At 39.6% G+C, this 22,205-nt stretch overlaps 1 protein-coding gene across 2 annotated transcripts in view; it reads right to left on the reverse strand.

The window, feature by feature from the left end:
* Positions 1-4,062: 4,062 nt before the first annotated feature.
* The window catches only part of LOC146003153 (uncharacterized), a 28,863-nt gene continuing 10,720 nt past the window's right edge, over positions 4,063-22,205 (reverse strand). The window contains exon 2 of one of the 2 annotated variants that reach the window (XM_083141337.1): positions 4,063-4,968. In XM_083141337.1, coding sequence (XP_082997463.1) covers positions 4,262-4,968 — 707 coding nt within the window. In that variant the 3' untranslated portion in view covers positions 4,063-4,261. Of the gene's footprint in view, positions 4,975-22,205 lie in introns of both variants that reach the window. The other variant, XM_083141336.1, reaches the window with a different exon arrangement.

Here is a 22,205-nt window from a genome sequence, read left to right on the forward strand (position 1 = left end):
TTTCTTTTTTCGAACAGGAATAAGTTTTAAATTTTAATAGCGTATAAATTTACACTAGCAATTTTGAGTAAAGGTTTTGCGTAACCCTAAAAGTACATTTAGAGACTGCAAGGTCAACTCTCGATATTTCAGATATATTAATAATTTTCATCACAACGTCTAGTAATAATTATTTGTTACTTCAATAACCTCCTCGCAAATGTTTCTCGCATATTAAAACGTAGATGCCATATGATTGTCATTTTCTGTTTATTTCCTTGTAATGCTGACCTCCGTGGCGAAGTGGTTAGCACAATACGATGCCAAGGGCCCCCAGGTTCGAATCCCCGCCCGGGCATGGGTCTACTTTCCTTTCAATTTCATCATATCATCACGCATCCTCATCTTTGCGATTAGCCATATGTGACAGATAAGCGAAGTAAAATAAACTAAGTCAATTAATCAATTATTTTTTAAAGCTCTTTCATTCTTCTTTAGCATGTCACGTTTTTGTTAAAATTATATTACGATTTGTAAAATGAAAATTCTAAAGGAGAACACGCAACTTTCTTTGTAGCGCATCGGTCAGAAAGTTTCAGGAATATGGATTTTCAAAACACATTTTTTCACATGTACTTTGTCCCCTTTTAAAAGTAGCGCGTTTTCAATTATGTTACTAATCATTAAAAGGATGCCTCAATACCATCTTGGAGGATGACAATTAATAATTTTCCCCTCCTAAAAGTAATAATATACTTTCGCTCTCTGAATCTCCCATATAAATGCTAGGGGCCGTCTGCTTGAGCCGAGCTCACTCCCTCTCTGGTGACGTCACGCGTTCGTGCAAGATCGGCAATCTTCGGATGGCTTTACCTAATCTCTATCTACCTTGGGGCATTCGGCCAGATTCGGCGCGCGGCGAGGTGGTGAAAACGTGCTATAAAGCCAATAGCACGGTATTCGTTGTAGCTTAACAGCGTGCGGAAAACGTTATAGCGTACTGCAAATTTTTGAGCCTCTTAACCCTTCGTACACCAAGGTGGGTTAAAAATTGTCCACACTTTGATTCGGATAAGAATTTTTATGGATGTTTCTTTAGTATCATGTCATAACTCAGGTTTTGTGTCAAAAATAATATAAATTTTATTTTCTGTCATTCAATACTTTTATTTTCTAGAAAATAACCCAAATTTTAAAAAAAGTTTTCGTGGTGGACATAAAGTACCCACCCTTGGTGTAACGTGTTACCATAATGTGCATGTAAAAAACCGAAGACAGGAAGAGGAAGATGTGTTCTTTGTTGCAAAGAAGCCAGATCAAAATATCTACAGTTGAACAAGTTTGCAAAAACAACAATTGTATGTGGAAAATGTGAAGCCTTTGTTGGTGGAAAGCATAGTGAAAAAAAGTCACGTGTGCCGCTCTTGCAAACGCAGAGTAACCAACAATGATTTTGGAAAGTATAATAAGACAATAATGCTTACTCTGTAGCTTCCAACAACAAAAATAATTTATGTCTGTATTACTACATCCTTGCTCTTATAATTCGGTAAATATGTGAATATAATTTTCATAATGTTAAAATATATTGTAAGAATAACACATAAAAATGGCGATATACTTAATAAAATTTCCATAACGTTAAAATATATTGTAGGAATATCAAATAAAAAAGATGATATACTTAATACCTACACTGTTCGTAGCCTTCTGTTGTCTTAGTTTATAGTTACTACAAAATAGATAAGAATATTAAATTTTCTGGGACAGAAAATAATGATTTGTGTGGTGGACATTTTTTAACCCTCCCTTGGTGTGCCGTGTTACGCGTAACCCCTTGGTGTACGTAGGGTTAACGTGAGAAGTTTCATTTCACTGCAGTGTTTTATTAAACTTCTTCAATCTATGAAATGTGTCCCTTTCTTTCTTTTCATTTTAGTAAATTGAATAACGTGCTATAGCACGGTAGCACGTATTAAGCAGCCGCCACTGGTCCCTACAACTGCAAACAGAAAATATTAATCATTAGAAAAGTAGAAAGTGAATTACCAGATTAGAAGAAAACCTTCATTAGCTGAATTGTTCAAGCCGTTCATTACGTCGCCGAAGGGTACACGACAGGCAAGAAAATGTGCTTTTCTACCGTGTTCTAGATATTCTAGCAAATCAAGTAAACAATAGATTTCAGAGTATGAAACAATTCATAGAAAGCTTCACTTTCTTAAGGCCCACCGATCTAACGGAACACACCGACAGACAATTAGTAGAACTAGTTACTAATTTCTGGTAGAAATATGAAGAAAATGTATCTTGCACTGTAGATACAGAAATTGTGTCTTTTCAGAATATAGTCTCAAATGAAATCAAAAGAAGAAATATGCCGAATATCAGTCAAGTTGCAGAATTCCTCTTGATAGGAAACATTGATTCAAATTAAATGTATGTCTTTTCAAATGTGTATGTATCTAATATAAATGTAGGCGTGACTCATGTTTAAAACATCCTTTGCAAGTTGCTAGTTGTATTGAATAGGAATCATGCAATAATAAAAGAGAAGGTAATACCATATATGCAACATCATTGCTTCAAAACTGAACACACAAGAAAGGACGGTTTTGCTTAGGGTACATAATTTTGAGTAACAAACTTGAAACAACTCGAAAGCATTAATTTCTTTATTTTCAAAACACATAGTTCAAACTTAACAATATTTATTTTTAAGTTACATTAATATAAATTAGTCCCTTACAACTACTTACACGTCTGTTTGCAATAATAAATAAACATAATGAACAAATATATACACACACACAAGCGCTCATTTACTAACTAAATAACTGAACCTTTAACGCAGTAAAAGAGTCAGTGGTAATGATTTGAGGTATGGTGGTAAAAACTAGCATTGAAAGTCACCATGCTGCATCTGTCCATTTTTAAATATTACATGAATATTTTCCAGCTGTAACATCGTAGTTTTAAAATAGGCTTGAAATTTAATGTACATACGAGGTTTGGTCGAAAAATAGGGTTGTCTTTGAAGTGTGACGACCATGCGCGATGGCTTTTCTCGGGTCTGAGCAGCAGTTAGGATTTTCTTTACAGAATACCTGTTTCATATTTATGTTGCTGGTAGTAGTTAACATTGCATCTAATTTTGTCATAAACTCGAATAGCCTTTCATAAACTTACCTCATAAAACAAAAAGGATTAGGGTACATGTGCAACAGACTGTACAAAGATTTGTAACAAGAGTTTAAATTATGAGTGACAACAAAAAATAATTACTTTCAAAGATAAACAAGAACAAAAATTCAATTTCAATGCTGTTGGTAAAATTTGGAACGAGTCTACAAAAAACTATTTTTGTGTAGAAATTAGAAACTTTAAAATTCTTCCTGGAACAACCATAACAATGATCTTGTTCACTGCATTTCCCGCTGTATTCATTCTTAAAGCAAAATATTGATTCGCTGTTGTTGCTAGATGTAAAAGACAGGCACAGGAAAGCAGACATGGAATTCAAAATGGAGTTCTCCTGGTTTCTCACAAAGGAAGGCTTTAAAACACCCCCGTTTTTTTCAAATATTGAATAACTGAAATACAGAAAGACATTTTCAACGAAAAACCGAGGTGTAGCCTAGTTTAATAGATCCTATTTGTGACGATGCAGCAGCTAGTGGCAATGCAATTCAATAACTCAATGCTAGAACTTGAAGCATGCATATACTGTATGTGCAACCAAGAAGCTAGACTTTTCCAATTAATTTATGTGGTCTTTAAAATTTGGACATCAATCCTGCAAGTTTTACCCCTTGCTCGTTGGCAACCATACAGTACATAAGAGTTAAGTGGGTTACGGAGCTCACAGGATACCTTGTCTGAGAAGTCAAATCTCGAACACACAAGGTGTTGTTGGACCTTTGGTATTGATCAGCAAAAATACCTTTACAAATCTCGCTTCGAAAAAGCGATACAATATTCCAAATTCTGAAAAATTGTACAGGGTGTTTAAAAAAGGTAACAAACTCAGCACTCAAACAATTTTTAGTTGTCTTTTGAAAAAACACCCTGTATCTCTTTAGATTTTCTTCTAGAGCATTGTGAATTGTCTAGTGAACAGTATTGTCCTGCAGGATGACACCAGTTCGCCCGCGAATATTGCACAACTGTTTTGAAAACTCCTCACGTATTTCTTGTCGTTCATATTGAAATTTGCACCCGTAACAGTGCGTCATGAGAATTGTTCCGGTCAGACAGCAGGACCGCGTTACGTATGGCACATTTACTTGAAGCGTCCCTTGTACGCCAAGGAGTGGGCGTAGTCCTCGTCGTAATACGACGGCTGCGGCAGCACCACGTCGTCTCCGGCGAAGTGGTGCAGCTCTGGTTCCGTCGTCTCCTCATCGTGCCGTCTGTACGGGTGCAGATGGGGCTCTATGTCCCGCTCGGCGTACTCCTCGTGGGAGGTCTTGAAGTGGTGGTCGTGGTAGGGCGGTTCCACGTCCTCTCGCCTCTTGTACCACGGCTTGTAGTGGTGGATGAAGTGAGGGTGCTTGACGATCTCGTACGTCACGTGGGTCTTCCCGCCCCCGCCACCACCTGAAGATCCGGCAATGGCGAACACCACGAGAAGAACTGTCAGGAGGACGACGGTGCCCTTTAGCAAGAACAGACCACCGAGCAGCAGCGGTAAAATGATCAGAGACTTGATCTTGAAGGCGATGAGCATGGGTACCATGTACTTCTTCAGGTATTTCTTTATCCCTTTTTTCTTGATACCCTTCTTGCTGCTTCCGAAAAGACCGCCGAAATCAACAAAAGAGCTGGCTTTCTTGTCGTTGATGATCTCAGTGTCATGGCCGCCGTAGTACTCGGAGTCGCCACCAGAGGCGCGGAGTTCGTCGTAGTCACCCTCTTCATCGCTGTCGCCTGTGACGGTGGACCTTCCGCTTTTTCTGTTGCTAGCTCCCACCTGTCCTCTGGCTTCACCTGCATCTGAAAAACATTCACAATTAGTAATCAAATAATATATATTGTGTAATATACGTATATAACATTTTATCTTAATCAAATCACCACGTTATAAATTCCCATCACTTTCTTTACTTCAATGCAGACTCTGCAAATACCATTTCCTTCTTTCACTATTATTATATAATTTCTCTTCTTCATTTACCGTTTGTATTTATTTAATTCTACATTAAACAGCACTCAATAATATAACACCCTAGTACACAGCAAACGTGTTATATATAATATTTTCATCCTACAACACTATTTTCCACATGTTATAATCACCAGAATAAACAAACTGCATGGAAGACAACAATAACTCACAAATTACAACCTTGTAAATCAGAATAAGTCTGTTCACACTAGGTTTCAAATATCAACTTGCACTATAACATTGTATCATAAAACGGGGGAACCAACAAATTCGGGGAACTGACTTTAGGTGTCTTTAAACACCAGTTCATAAGCTTATATTACCGTATACAAATTGGAATTATAAGGGTCAGTCAGTGGAAAACAGGCTACCTCGTATATCTTGACGTGTAGATGCCGCGGCTCCACGAAACTCCTGCCACTGGAAGGGGGTTCCGTTGTCGCACGGCAGATGGCAGTCACGTCGCAGGCTTGTGTGAAGCAGTGCGAGTGTGAGCCGTGTGAAGTGCAGCCGTGCAGGAACTTGCCGTCCGCAATATCGTGGAGGCCAGTAAGAAAGAGCAGTGAGCAGTCGTGCTCCATTGTACACCGTCGATTCTGTTGAATTATGTCATTCACACGTTGAATGAGGTACTGATTTGCGACAGATGAACCAGGTCGTGGATCTTCATGCAGTGGCGTTCTTCCTTCGCGAAACCTCCAACTCCACCTTTCACCCGCGACAGAGATAAACATGTTTCCCGTACACTGCCGCCACTAGGAAACGTACCAACGGAACCCCCTCCCAGTGGTAGGAGTTTCGTGGAGTCGCGGCATCTAAACGTCGAGATATACGAGGTGGCCTGTTTTCCACTGACTGACCTTTACACACATTCGGAGCTAGTACATTCGGAAACAAACAACAATATGAATATATCGATGGATTACTGAAATGTTTACTCTGGAGAAAATTAATCCACACTAGATAAGTGATCATTATAATGAAAAATAGTCTGTAGAAATGGGAACGTTTTTAATTTCAAGTCTTGTCTTTCGGTCTAGTAAAATACGTTTCATTTTCGTGCTGTGCGCCTAGACACACGAAGTGGAATTCTTTAAGCAGAAAGTTGTAACTAATGTTAACACTGACAATTTTGTACAGTGAATCAGCGGGGGTGATCATATCGAGTTTATTTCTTGTTCATATCATTAAAATTTGTGTAAAAGTAGGTTTCTATTAGTAGAAAAACGGAATCTTTATAAATAACAATAAGTTCTTAGTTTGAACTTATGAAAAGTAAAGTGCCTGATTTTAATGTAATTTTAATTAACTTTCGCGGAAAATGTCAATATAAGATATATATATATATATATATATATAAAAGTTGAATCGTCAACGTATAAGTTCGGCGGGAACAAGTGAACTCCATATTATACGACAGATAGTAAATAAATATTTTTTCCTACTAACAACTTTTTTCGGGGTTCCGGACCCCCTCCCCCATCTAAATACGTCCTTGGTGGTAAATTATCTTTCTGTGGAAAGCATCTGCATTCTAGAAGTCCATGAGGTTTTGCTGGTAAAGTGAAAATGCACATTGGACTTCCGCCTTTTTAGTTGGACGTGATGAAGCCTCGTAGCTAGATATTTTGGTGCCCTAGGCAGGATTCAGGTGTGGGGACCCCCTTCCGTCCCACACACAAACTACCAAGCACTACCATTTTATGTGCGTTTTTCTAGATTTTCTTATCATGCCGTGGTTTGTGATATTTACATCATACAAATTTTGAAATGAGGAAAGAAAGAAAGTATCGTTAAAAATAATATAGACTATATCAAAGATTAGTAGTTTGTATTTCTATTTTATAAAAAGTTTAGCATATTTAAGGATATTTCAGTTATGTCTTAGTGTCTGAAGAATCTCTTAAAAACGTACTATTACCACTACTTTGAGAAACAGAATATCCCAGCAGTGTGTTACCAGAATATAAGCCTACAAGAAAAAGAAGAAGAAAAGGTTAAGAATAACAGTTGAAATTAATAATACAGTGTGCAATATGTTCTCTGCAGAAAAATATATAATTTAAAAATATTCGACTCTGCTTGAAAAAATAACATTGTTACAAACAATATGCAGGTATTACACATTATTCTAAGTAAAATTTACAAAATAATTAAAAAAACCTGAATGATATATCAGAAAAAATCATTATAATATTAACCTTTGAAGAAATTTCGTCAACAAGGATCAAGGGTCAAGTTACACTTTATATATTTTCCATCTCCCCTTACCACTGCCAAGTAAATTTTTCCGCCGCATATTCTGACTTTTTCTAAAAACTTTGAATGGCCCCCTCTGTGCATGATGCCCTAGGCTTCACCCCCCCAGCCTACCATCGAATGATGAAATGTGACGCGGTGGCAATATTCTCATTCTCATTCTCTTCCTCGATTTTCGATGGAAATTTGGCCACTGGCAACCATTGGAAGAAACTGATTACTGTAATTTGTGTCAGGAGTGGCACGGCTTGGAAGTCATTGCACTCTCCTGTCCTAGGTCAATACCAACCCATGTGACTGTGGTCAGGAAGAATGTTCCATCCTACGGCATGCTGGGAGAAATGGCATGTTGGTGGCTGCTGCGTGTCTAAAATTGTCCCTTGAAGAAGATTAATGACAGCCATAAAAATGTCCCTCTGTGGTATTCGACATGGAGAAATGCAATAAAGGTGAAACTTTGTGATCCTTGCAACATGCAAGAAGTGGTCTGTTTGTTAGGATTTGTTTTTAAGTCCATTGTATGCGCAGAAAGGCTAATCGGGACTGGACATACAGTTTTAAAGTGGGATCTGAATCACTATGTGCCTCCACCGGGTATCGAATCCGGTACCCCTTGATTACAAGGCAACTACGTTACCACTACGCCAACAGAAAGGCTGCAGGAAATGGGAATGAATCTTATGCACATAGCATTTTCAACGCAGAACCAAGGTATAGACTAGTGTAGTGTAATAGCTACAATTTGTGCTGATAGGGCAGCTAGTACGAAAACTGAACGCTAGAAAGTGAAGAATGCACATAATGTGCAGCCAATATGCTTCTTCGTGAATTTACGTGGTCTTACAAATTAGGCAGGGATTGCCAAACCGTAGATCGGGAGCTATGGTAACTTTGGCAGAAAGCTATGCTTTTGCCGATATATGGACATCTGGGCAACTCCTTTCCAATATCTGTGGCAACCTGTTCAACCAACCTAACAAATTACTGTCATCGTTCTCATTAACATGATAATTATGATGATAACGATTAGGGGCAATAATTTAAATTTTACTGTGTTTGTAAGAAAAGTATTTACATGATTTGAACTATTTTTAAAAGATGACAGCCTCTGTATGTTGCAGAAAAAAAAGATTTAATTAGATTGTTATTATTTAGCGTCGCCTTTCTGCCACTTTTGGCTTATGGCGACGATGAGCATGAGTGATGATATGATGAAATTGATGAAGGGACACTCACAAAGGAAACGCATGCTCATGTCGAGATTCGAACCCGAGGCCCCTGCCGTCTTAGTACTGTAAAAAAGTTATTATATATCTTTGTTTTTTTATAAACCAACAAAGAATCGTATAAAATTAAATCCCCCACTTGGTAGCTCGTCATGCATTTTTAAATGTAGGAAGTAGCTCAATTTCTCGTTGAGTTGGAGACCTCTGAATTAGTGCATCCATCCTGCACATTATAACCCTTGCATGTTAACAACCTTGCGGTACACCGAAGTTAAATGGGTTGCGGAGATCATAGGATATCTTGTCTGAAAAGATCAAATCTCAAACACACAAGGTGCTGCTGGCACGAATGGGAGAGGAAATAAGAGTTTACAGGATTCTTGTTGGGAAACCTGATGGTAAGAGACCTGTAGGAACGTCAATACGAAGATGGAGGGATAACGTTGAGATGGACCTAAAGGAAATCGGTAAGGATGGAAAAGATTGGATTGATCTTGACCAGGATAGGGACAGATGGAAGGCTTGTGTTCCTGCAGCCATAAACCTTCGGGTTTAAGAAGGCGAGAGAGTTAGTTAGCAAGGTGCTGCTGGGTCTTTGGTCCGGATAAGGAAATACTTTTTTAGATCTCGTTTCGAAAAGGCGCTACGATATTCGAAATTCTATTGCGCGCTCGTATGTGTGTGTAACTTTTGTTGGTATTCTGTACTCTTCATCAATTAGTCATTCATTTACCCTCATTGTTACTAAACGTTGTTTAAACGTTCTAAAGTAGTAAAATAGTAATCTAAAGTAGTAGTAACATACGTAGTAATCTAAAGTTTAATGTAATTTAAGCATTATGTTATATTAAAATACATAATACTAGTTAAAAACTTTAAGAAATATTGAAAATTTTTATATTTTTCTAATTAATTTAGATGCCTTTTGGGGTGTAAGGGATGTTCATTTCTGATGAAACCCAAAAGTCAACCTCCCTCCCCGATGGCCGTCTTGTAATCAAAGAGACTCGTGTTCGATTCCCGGTGTAGGCACACGGCAGAGTGGTTCGGGTTCCACTTCAAACTGTAGGTCCAGTCCCGATTAGCCTTCTTGTGCATAAAGTGGACTTAAAAACAACAATTCAATCAACGAAGTACACCCCTGATTGCAGTTTGCACGCTAACGAGGATATGGGCGCCTGAACTTGAAGCCAGGAAATGTGTTCTACCGTCCATACTTGTTTGGGATTGTCGTTTCATCCACATCATTGCATCAACATTCATTCACATCGTCGTGATTAGCCAAAAGTGTCAGTAAACAATGTGGAAAGTCTCTATGCTGATTTCTGGAGTGTTCAGAACTCACCGAAGAAAAAAAAATATAAATAATCACACGCTCGGAAGCCCAAAAAAAAAGTGAAGCAATGAACATCCAGTTTTTAGGTCAGTGACCGCTACTGCTACTGCCAAAACGCTTAACTTCGCAACAAGGTTATCAATATGACCACATTCGGATTCCTCTTTCGAACTCACCAACGTTAGGGGCTATGAGATAACCAGTGGGTCGAGACGATTTTTCACGTGAATGGCCACAAATATTACATAACGGAACAAAATAGCTATTGTATAAGTATCGTCTCTCGCTGGATTGTTTCCCAAGAGAAAATCAGCTTGGATTTAAAACCTTCCTCTCTTTTTTTTGTTCTTGCAAAGTCGTGAAGTTCCTCCAACCATCAGCCATTTCGGCTGCAGCGTGGCACGCTCGAGGTTAAATGGCGACTTGGAACCGTGAGAAAATTCGCGAAATCTTCGTTGACAGGCTTTTGTTTTGTCTTCCAGTGGTTCAGCAAGCTGATGTCATGTTTACGTTATCTTCTTTTACAATCTTGGCCCATAACGTAACTGTAAACAGCGTTTCCTTTGTTGGTAAGTGCCCGAGGACTATTATCTGCCACGATTTAAGTGTACCCACCCAATACCTTCGAGTGTTTAGCGAACGGGAATTACTGAAGTTCTTGTAATTACGAGTCATTTATTTCCCCCCCAGGAAATAAACGTGAATTCTGGGTGGAAGTTCTTTGCAGATATGAAAAGAGGTAGTTCAGAAGAGGTCCCTAAAAAGTATGAAATTTTCATTTATCATGATAGCGTGTACTTGAGCAGTAGAATGGTTTTCAAAGACATGGCTACAAAAAGTATTATTTTAAAATTACACTCAAATGCCAATCAATTCTCCCCTTGGAGAATCCACGATACTGTAAAATTCCTAATTGTAATAAAAGCAAATGTAAGTTTTGCATTAATTGACTGAATTAGGTTATTTTAGGCCACTTTTCTGCCACTTCTGGCTAATCGCAACGATGGGGATGGTGATACGATAAGATGGATGAAGGGACACTCGTACACAGACATGGATGACAACACAATTCCTGCAGAGGATTATCCTGTCTGCAGGTCCAAGCTCCAGAGCCTCGTTAATCTGCAAGACGCAGTCCAGGATGTACTACTTGGAAGACAGGTTGATGTTTGGGTGCTTCCAGAAAAGGACACCCTTACACCACACAGTGGACAATTATATCACCTCGAAATATATTTTTCACGCCCACTTTTATCTTTGTAGTGTAAGTTTTTACAGCAAGAATTAAAAATATTTTTTCTTTACTTTTCTGAGCTATAGTAACTTCTTGTGCAATTCTGAAAGCACAGACGAGAGTTATGTTCGTTTTTCATTCACTAGCCACTTTCTTGCTGTTAGTATACATACATATATATGTATGTATACATTATACGTAAGAACAACCCGATGATTGTGCAAAGCAGAGTCCATTGAAAAACTTAACTTGTTTTTGTTTTTTATCTATTAGATTTCTGCATGTAGGGTTGCACAACTTTGCTGCATTTTAGCACAGACCTATTGCTGATCTACGTATACGTATTTTCAACTTTGGGGTCCACGGGACGTGAAGTCACTTATGAGCCACTGCGAAGGCCTTTCCACTCATCTCCCTTCGAACTGAGGCCATTATCGAACTTTCTCCTCCATTAGTAAACTTGCTGGTGTGGTGAGCATGCACAGAGATATTGAATTTTCATTTGCCGCGAAATTTCGGTAAGTGTTAGGCTGACAAAGGGCAAGAAAATAATCGCCTTCACCGGTGCAAGTGTGTGGAGGAGGCGCCATCTTTCAAACAACAAAAATGTCGTTATGTAGCTCACTTGATTAGTGTTGCAGCCTTGATTTGTTTTGTAAATAACAGTTGATACCTCATGCAAATTTCAGATATACAATTTTTATTGGACTTTAAGGTTTTCATTTGACTCTGGTAATATTTTAGAAACACTGAAATTGTATTTTTATTGTAACAATTAGATGGAATGGATGAAGGGACACCCATGCTCAGACCAGGACTAGAACCAGGAAATTTCGTTGAGCGAGATTGTTGTGTCTGACACCTGATATGGCTTAGAAACAACGTCTCAGTATATAAACTTATCGATGCCAATAAGGCGTTAAAGTTAAAACAACTAGATGCTGACAAAACAAATATGCTCATCAAGTTTTGGTGCGGTATTACGGGTATATATAGGGTGAGGCAGTCAAATGGGAAGATTTAAAAAATTCACAAAAAATAGAGAGAGCAAATATTAGTTATTTTTGAATATGAATGTACTTTACATGAGTTGAAATTACTAGTGTACCTGAAAAATGTTCATTTTTTTAATATGGTGTTAGTAAGATGGAGTCCTTGGTTTTGCACACATGTCGGAGTCTCAGAGTAAATCCGCCCATGACGCTTCGTAGCATCTCCAAAGGAATGTTGTGGATCTCTTGCCGAATTCGCTCCTTCAAATTATCCCTGGTTCTTGGGAGGGTTGGCCTTGAATACTTTGGAGGTAACCCCAAAGGAAAAAGTCAGAAGCCGCAAATCGGGTGAACGGGCAGGTCACGGTATATCGCCGAATGTTCTGATGAGACGACCATGAAATGCGAGTCTAAGCACATCCATAGACACTCTGGCCTAGTTGCACCATCTTGCTGGAAGAGTATTCATCTGGGTCATAGTCATCGAGGACAGGCAGGAAAAAGGTTACCAATATGTCAGCATAACGTCCAGCGTTACCGTCAACCGTGTTACCGCTCAAGGTCACGCCCCTCACTCTCATGACCACCAAACACGCCCGCCAGCCATTCCTGAAATTTTCCCATTTGACTGCCTCTCGCAACGCCATGGGGGGATTTACTCTGAGACTCCGACAATGTGCGCAAAACCAAGGACGCCATCTTACTGACACCATATTAAAAACAATGAACATTTTTCAGGTACATTAGCAATTTCAACTCATGTACAGTACATTCATGTTCAAAAATTAACTAATATATGCTTTCTCTATTTTTTGCGATTTTTTTAAATCTACCCGTTTTAACTGCCTCACCCTATATAACTAGTTGATTGTGATATCCATCATTCATCGCACCAGTTACAACCCTAGGGCCAAAGATGTAATTTTGGTATCGCATCAAGCCTTTACGGGAATTGCAGGAAATGTTCCTTCAATACCAGAGGCAAATGTTTGCATGATTCGTGCGACACGCAAAAAATGACTAGGGTAGGTTGCTTTTTTTTTCTTATGTGCTTGTATTTAAGTACACCTTTTCGTCTGACCCACTTATAGACTGGAATTTCTTGTAACTATAATCATACCACGTCTGCACGAGCGGACATGCAAGGGTCACACAATGGCGCTAGAAGACAAACATTCCATTGGGATATGAATTTTCTAGCAAACGTTGCAGTAGCATGCACGGTACAAAATTGTGTCTTAGAGCTAGACCGACCAACAGTCTCCCAGAACTGTACCACTGTTGACACTATGTACCGGTGGCGTAATTACAAATCATATGTGGAAATCGCAATTGTGGGTTTGGCTCATGACTCATGTGTAGTGATGTACTGCTTGAAGCTGCAGCATACATTATTATTGTAACCCATCATGTGTTTATCAAGGAACAATGTAGTAGTGTAAGAACAGAATATAAATTAAACAAACAAGGTTCCCAGGATCGAATCTTTCATTGTACGTGTCCCCGAATGTACGTGTATTTCATTATTCATCTTCATCCTTGACATTAACGTAGAGAGATAGAAAAACTATTTAGCTAGCATTAGGCTTACCATACGTCCGGGATTAGCCCGGACAGTCCTGGTTTTTTAGTGCTGTCCGGGGTTTTGAGAATCTGAATATGAAAATAGCTAGCGGTATAGAATATTCACGACCAAAATTTATGACCGGCAAGGATCGATCGATTATAAGGATCGATTATACCTCTTCTGATTTACAAAAGAGTGCACAAGTTATTAATGCAATTGTAAAAGATGCCGTAAATATTGATGACCTATTGGATGAACGTACATTGTTGAACAAGGTAATTCAAAACCAAAAGGTAGGTTGTGGTTCAAGTTCTGAAAAAGTATCAGATACTATTGAAGAGAAGTGGCGAGCAATTTTTAAGGTGTTTCAAAAGACTGGTATTTCACGCAAGAACATTTCTAAAAATGGTTGAGTTTCCTATGTCTTTGCTTAGAACATCTGCTCCAGTTGAGAGAGTATTTTCAATTATGGGGAATATTTGGTCTGCAGAAAGCGGTAGACTTCTAGTATCCACTGTTAAACATCTGCTGAATGTTAATATTAATTCAGAACTTTCATGTTGTGAATTTTATGATGTTATGAAAACAAACAAGCCATTTCTGAAAAAAGTCATGTCTAGTGAAAAGTACAACTGAGTCAACTAAAAGATAAGGCTACCTACAACAGAGAGGTTTCCTAAACATCAGAAAATGTTTTATTCAATTAAACATTTGAAAATTAATTGAAGGATTTTAGAAAATAATGTTAATATTTTTCTTGTACAATTTATAGTTTCATGTTCCAATAAAAAGTTAAGGGTGTTAAGTAATTTCAATTTATTTTTGTAAAAAAACCTGAAATTCAGCAGTAACGAGTTGATCGCGAATATATCCTAGGTTGGACCCAAAAAAATATGGCAAGCCTAGGTAGCATAGACTAGCTAAACTAGAAAAACTATATTAGCTCCTGCACACTGTCGTGAAGGCATGTGAAGGGAAGTACAGGTGGGGAAACAGTGGATAAACACAAACATCCATGTCTTACCCTACGCTGTGCTATGCTAACTACTCCCGCCACGGGGATTGACTTCGCTATGAGCCTCCAACGGGTATCGAACCTGGGACCCCTTGATTACAAGGCTAGAATGTTATCACTACGCCATCGGGGAGGCCCATCGACTTGACCACCGTTGCTTTAAACAAAAAAGTTTAAAAAATACATACAAAGGAAACCTAGCAAGCCTGTAATAAAAACATAATTGTTCATTTTCTTAAAGTTCGCGTGAAAGATGAAAAAACGTCTTAACAAAGAAATACGTGAAGCGAACAATTCATGCACAAGAAACGCACAGGCCTGAAGCCAGAAGCTTTACTATCCTCGCACGTTACATAAGGAACAGGATATTAATAAGACTGTATTGCCGTTACATTTTAAATTCAATGACTAGCGGTTCCTTTCCAGTATAGCCAAAAACAACTGATCCCCAACAGTTACGTCCTCCATCACGCAACGAATGTCAATGCTTGCTTGCTTTTTGGCAGTTCTAATTGGAAGCACAGGTGACCTTCTCTTTTCTCCTTCATTTTCGGATAAATTGTTACGCTTGTCGGCGCAGGACGATCGGATAAAGCGCGAATTTTATGGCACTTGAATTGAATCTGCAAGCTTAGCATGAGCTCAGCATGGGCAGAAATCTTTTCAGCAAATCTTTATTCATTATTTTAGAGGTTGCGTTGGAAGACTGCAGTTAAATTTATTAAAGGAAGGTGAAGAAAACCTTTAATGTAAAAAGTTTAATTAGTGGCATTGGCGCGCAAGTGCATAACGGCGAGGGTTTGGAATCATGCGTAAACGTACAGTATCACGCAATGATGTCATTTCATACGCAACATAGTGCGTGTGGGTGGTCATGTAATCATAGTGGATGATGATTTCAGAGGTGCAGTTATTCAGTACGTCTTAAAGTATTCTCCCCGAATAAAATCGAGTTTGAGTTTTAAGTCCACTTTATGCACAGAAGGGCTAATCGGGACTGGATACGAACCATTATGTGCTTCCACTGAGTGTCGAACCGGGGACTCCTTGATTACCACTACGTCATTGGGGAGGTCTTCCAGAAGACAGGGGCGAAGGGGTGACCTTCTGAGAAGGTGCCCAAAGGTCAACCTCACTTTCCTGTAGTACACCTCGGTACACTGCTTATTGCAGACCAACGAGGCTCTGGCGCCTGGACCCGCGGCCAGGATAATCATTTGTGGGGTCGTGTTGTCTTGTATTAGTTTTAGCAATTGATTTGGGAAGTTTTGACGGACCTCTCCTCGGTTTCTATAGTTAAGGTTCGGCTGGATCTTTGACTGACGCCAGCTGTTTTCGAATTTTCACTATTTTCGAAAAACCTCTATGGTTTTCCAAAATATGAAAAATTACATATGCTTGGAATTCCTTCTACACACAGAAAACTAAATGCATTATTTCGATTGATGCACCAGAATGAATCGTTTGATGCACTAAAGTGTGTTTTATGGCTTCTTCAAAGAATCAGATTCACATTTGATGCATTTGGGTGCATTTTTGTATGTCGTGAAAGAAACCCCAAAGTGCATCATTTGATTCAAGTTGATGATCCTTGATGCACCTTCCTGCATCGATGCGCTTAAACGTTTGGTCTGAGCTACAGAGTTTATGTAGCTCAGACGAAACGTTTAAGTGCATCATCAAAAAAAGATGCATTATGGTGCATCAAAACGCATCAAGGTGCATCCAAACGCATCAACTGATGCATTGAAGTGCATCTCGACTGAAAGAAATCCTCACTTGAATCAAATGATGCACTTTGGTGTTTCTTTCACGACGTACAAAAATGCACCCAAATGCATCAAATATGAATCTGATTATTTGAATAAGCCATAAAACACACTTTAGTGCATCAATCGATATGATGCATATAGTTTTCTGAGTGTAGAGCATTCGTGTGAAGCATATGTCATTTTTCGGATTTTGGAATTTCATAGTGGTTTCTCTAAAGAAGTGGAAAATTCGAGAACAGCTGCCCTGGCGTCGGCCAAAGGGTCAGCCTAGCCTTAAGGGGCTTGCCCCCGTATTGAGTGACAGAGAAAAATAGCCTATGTGCTGATGCGCCCACAATATAAAAGTCGATGCTTGATGACCTACTTTTATTATTGCCTGTCCCTATAAGTTTCACAGATGCATGTGCCATCCGATTGATTTAAATTTAATATGAATTTTATTAAAATTAAGAAGCCGCGGTTGGGATCACTGTATTAAATAGTGAGAATATCAAATCAGTTGGTTTTGCGATACAAATCCTCGAGCCTGTGTAACGTGACTATGTTGATTTAGTTACTTTTGACTGCTATTTTTAAGTATAGTAAATTTAATGAGGTTCTTTTTTTAATGAACATAAACGCATATACGTGGATTATGGCATATTATTGGAAGCGTGATGGACATAGACCTTGGGAATCGACTTCTTTTTTTCTTAATTAAGTTTAAATTGAAAATCACTGAAGTGACGGAGCTTCATGAAAATTGTGTGTGATTCATCACTCCCAGGGAGCGCCATATTAGCTGAGATCCTGTTTCTTCGAGTTACTTGACGGAGGACCTGCAAAATGTGGGGTCAGAGGAGGACAATTTCCACGCACGAACATGCATGACCTAATCGTCTCCAACAGACACTCGCAGCAGGAATAGCCCCCGTCCTTAGCCTTGCCATAAACCACACGCCACGAGGCGTGTCGCTGTTGATTCACGCTGACTGGTGTAGGGATGTGGAAAGCAACACTTAAAAATGTTACTACTAGAAGAATCTTACTGGAAATGCAACTGCGTTTGCACTTGTTGCATTGTGAATAATTGTATGTTGCTTTTATATTGAATCCCCTGTTCATTGCACTGTGCCATGGGAGCACATACGCGAGCCTCACATATTCTCGACCTTAGCTATTGTGGAGGTGACGTTACCAGCACCAACTCCGGCTGCCTTAATTGGACAGCACTATGAGTTTCCATTGAATGTATTCCGTGTATGGTTCTCACTACAGACACATTCATGTGTTCCATTTTGAATAAAAAGATAAGTCTCGATTAATTATCTGCGCATAAGTTAACTTAAAATTAACATATCCAGGATTCAAAACACTTGGAGCTCGTTAACTAAAAGCACTTTGAACTGTTTTCTTATATTCAAATGAAGTTCTGGAGTTGACGCAATGCAATCTTGTAAATTAATTAAACCTTTACATAGAATCTATGCTCTTATATACATCTTCCAAATTTAAAATAAATTATGCCTAAAATGCTGCTTGTTGTCTTCTGCCACGTAAACTACTTTCTTCTTCTTCAAAAGTAAGCTTCTCCGACAGCGTAGCGATAACGATATTGCCTTGTAATCAAGAGGTGCCCGGTTCGAGCCCCGGGCAGCAACTTCGTACAGTGGTTTGAATTCCACTTCACTTTAAACTGTAGGCCCAGCCCTGATTAACCTCTCTGAGCCTCTCCAAAAACAAATTTGTTCATATCCTGAACAATATGCAATCCAATACACTCGCTGCAATTTAATTGATTGCGATTGGTTTTATTGTACTTCGCTTCTCTGTCACTCCTGGCTAATCACGAAGATGGGAATGAATCCTTATAAGATGATATTGAAGATAGGAGACTCACAAATACACACAGACATCACACCAACCCCACAGAGGATTATACTGACTGTGAGTCAAGACGCCATAGCCTCGTTAGTCTGGAAAATGCAGTCCAGGGTGTAGGGTGTACTATGTAGAAGAGAGGTTGACATTTTGGGTGTATTCCACCCCTCTGTACTTGAAGGCAAGGCGCAAGGGGCGAAGAGAGAGAAGATAGATTCCAGAGTCAGTCTGTTGTCAGTTGATGATGAAGTACCTACACTTGTGCCTATAAAGTTAATACATAAATGAGTAGCCATCAAAATATTGTTATTATAATATATTATGTAACAATTATATTGCAATACAATTTAATTGTTCAAGTGAACCTGTGGATGTAAGCTAAGATAAATTATATTACGAATTTTGTTGCTTGATATATTGTTAAGAAGCTCTGTACTAAATTTCATAAATATGTAGTGCGTTGATCACTTTCTCATAAGTTCAAAATTCTGTGTTTCTTTTAGTAACGTAATTTCGGCTACCAATGACTGACTGTTCACTGCTTCTGCAACCACCTTGGAGAACTCATAAACGTGCGATGTGGCAAAATATAAAGTCAGTATCAGATCGGTTTTTCAAATGTTACCGATACCAGTCAGTTTCCTGTGCGGTTTCAATTAAGTTAATCGCCACTCACCTACGGTTTTACGTCGGTTATCGAACAAGGAAATCTAGGATGAAAGGACTGGACTGTTCTGCAGATATCTACGCACATCTAAAATCAATTGGGAATAACGTGTGTCGAAAAATCAGCGAACTGTCGCACGTTTTCCGACCAAAAACCACACAAACCTTTTTCTGGTCGCCTGACAAGAGTTATTGGTGAGGACCGTGCGACAATTTGCACACAAAAATCCCACACCACTACCTCAATAAATCACAAATATTGCAAATCTTCCCCTCATGGTTAGTCGTTTTTGCACGAATTAACTCCCTCGCCGCATCACGATATTCCATCATTCGGCTGGCAAGTAAAAAAGTGGGAAAATATTGCCCGTGATATCCAATTGGAAACAAGATTTGCTTGTTTGCCTTACGCAGACCTTTGTAGGACATTCTTCTTCCTCCTTTTTTCTTAGGAACAGAAGTAATAATATCCTTAGTCGTGGCGACAGAGTAGAAGGAGGTTCTGTTAATAATGATCGGAGGAACTTCGATATCCTCTGGCGACAGAAGACTGGGATGAAGATGTAGTCTATTTAGAAAGAGGGTTGCCAACTGTAGAAAAAATCCACTACATACGCGAAACTTTATCTGGAACATATCAGGTTGAAATTTGTGGAACATATTCTGTAGAGTTAAAGTACTTGTGGTGGTCAGAGAAAATGTTACAAAGCCTGTAAATAACAGGCTACATTGCACAACCGGGTACATTGCACATGATCACCGTTCCTGTTCAAACACTTATCACAGAGCCGGCCTCCGTGACGAAGTGGTTAGCACACCGTGCTACGACGCCAGAGATCCCGGGCTCGAATCCCGGCCTGGACATGTTTGTTCTTTGTCAGTGTCCCTTCATCAATTTCATCCTCATCTTCGCGATTAGCCCAAAGTGGCTGAAAAGCGAAGTAAAATAAATCAATCAATCAACTTATCACAGAGTAAGATTAAATTGCTCACTACGCTTCAACAAAATTTTGCATCAAGATTTCGGGAACAATTTGGAGGCAGCAGTTTTCACATCTTCATTGCTCTGAAAGTAGTGTCCAAACATGTGTTTCTTTAAAGCAGAGAAAAGTTTGAACTTAATTGGTGTCAAATCCCAGCGAAACATTCGCAAATAAGCAATTGTTTAACGTGAGTATGGGGACGCGCATTATCATGAAGAATCAACATTACACTGCGTAGAAGACTTGGCCGTTTCCTTCCGATGGTCAGCCGTATGCTGAAGTGTCTGGTAAGCGTCGGCATTAACAGTGCGCCATGCTTGAGGTATTCTACCAGTCGCGTTCGAGAAAACAGTTTCCAGATTTTTTCTAGCTGATGGGATCACTTTGAAACTTTTCACTGCGTCGCTTCAAAGCTACGACAACATTTCGCTACATGCTGCCTTGACATCAACCATTCTCCATAAACTTTTGCCGGTTCGCTATGAATCTGAACGCCGAAACATAAAAAAACGAATCACAACCAATGCTTCCGCTCTTGACCAATACGTACGGCCATTTTGAACAGTCTTTGCGCAGCTACTTCCGGTCAGAATGGGACACAACTACACGTGCAACCAAAACACTGTCCCGCACCGTGGACGTGCGGTTTTGGGCTCGGACTACGTGACGATCACTGGTTCGAGTCTCCTGAAGCCAAGCGTAACAACTCTTCTCCTGGGATTTCGGCCCGTGTGGGGGCCGGTGGCCAACCACCATCGTGAGGAAATTAAGGAGTTGCGTATAAGTAGCGTAACCCGGTCATGGAAACCTACAACAACAATTGGGGGTTCATCGTGCTGACCACACGTCACCCCATGATGATCTTCCACCTGCTGGAGCATGTGGGAGTGAGGACCTCAAGCACTGTTGCGCCATGGGTATATAGTATTACTGCACTTAAATTTATGGCCATTGTAACCTATTTTTTACACCTCACGTACATATATGAGCCCAACCAATACGTCCTGGCCTGGCGGATTTTGGGTGTCATGTGCTCCATCATCCAGCATACTTCCCGGAGCTTACCATCTCTTCGCTCCTTTGAAGAAGCATCTCAGAGGACTGATGATGATGATGTCAAGCACGAAGCAAGGGTTGGGCTCCGACAACAGGACGCTGTGTTCTATGAAACGGGCATCATGAACCTCGTGTAGCGCTGGGATAAATGATTTGATTTGATTTGATTTAGTTTATTTTACTTCGCGTTTTGTGCCTCTTGGCTAATTTGCGAAGATGGGGATGAGTGATGAAATGATGAAATTGATGAATGGACATTCACAAACAACCAAGCCCGACCGGGATTCGAACCCGGGACCCTTGGCGTCGCAGCGCGATGTGCTAACCACTCGGCCACAGGGTCGGGCGACGCTGGGATAAATGCCTGAACAAGGGAGGGACTATGTTGAAAAGTAGTGTATGAAGTGTCCTTTCACGTGACTCCGTCTGTATTCGTCTAATAATTACCTACTGGAATTTGTAGGTTTTGTATCCCTTTTTTCGATCATCCCTAGTGAATAATGTGTAAATTCCGGGAAATAGCAAAGCTCTCAATGTATGTTTCAGGGTCTCTGCATGACATTACAGTTCCGCAACATATTCTCTTTTTAGAAAAATATGATTCAATGTATCGTGGAGAGGAGATGTGGCCTACACTACCATGCAATATATATATATATATATATATATATATACAGGGTGGCTCAATAAGTCACTTAACACCCTCAGTACAAGGCCACTGCGGCATGGAATTTGAAATTGGCGATGACCAATCGTTATCTGGCCAAGGGGGGACCACATTGACGCCACCCACACGGTCGGCGGCCATCTTGATGTCCGCCATCTTGAATTCAACTTCAGAATTTTAAATGGGAAGGGGCTCGTGCGACATATCAAAATGGGCTAGAATTTCACGAGAAATGCAATGGTGAAGGTTTTTTCGACGTATCTTTAACCAGTAAAAAGTTATGACTGAATTCTTGTACCAATTTGCTCCTTTTCGAGGTGTTAGAAAAATGCCTTAAAATTTGTTTAGCGCTTCGGTAATGCATCGAGATCAAAGTGACGTCTATGGAGAGACGTTCGCATGCCATTGCACATTATTTTAATTGGA

Source organism: Lepisma saccharinum, chromosome 19, assembly GCF_977018435.1.
Source record: "Lepisma saccharinum chromosome 19, izLepSacc3.1, whole genome shotgun sequence".
Classification (NCBI taxonomy): Eukaryota; Metazoa; Arthropoda; class Insecta; order Zygentoma; family Lepismatidae; genus Lepisma; species Lepisma saccharinum.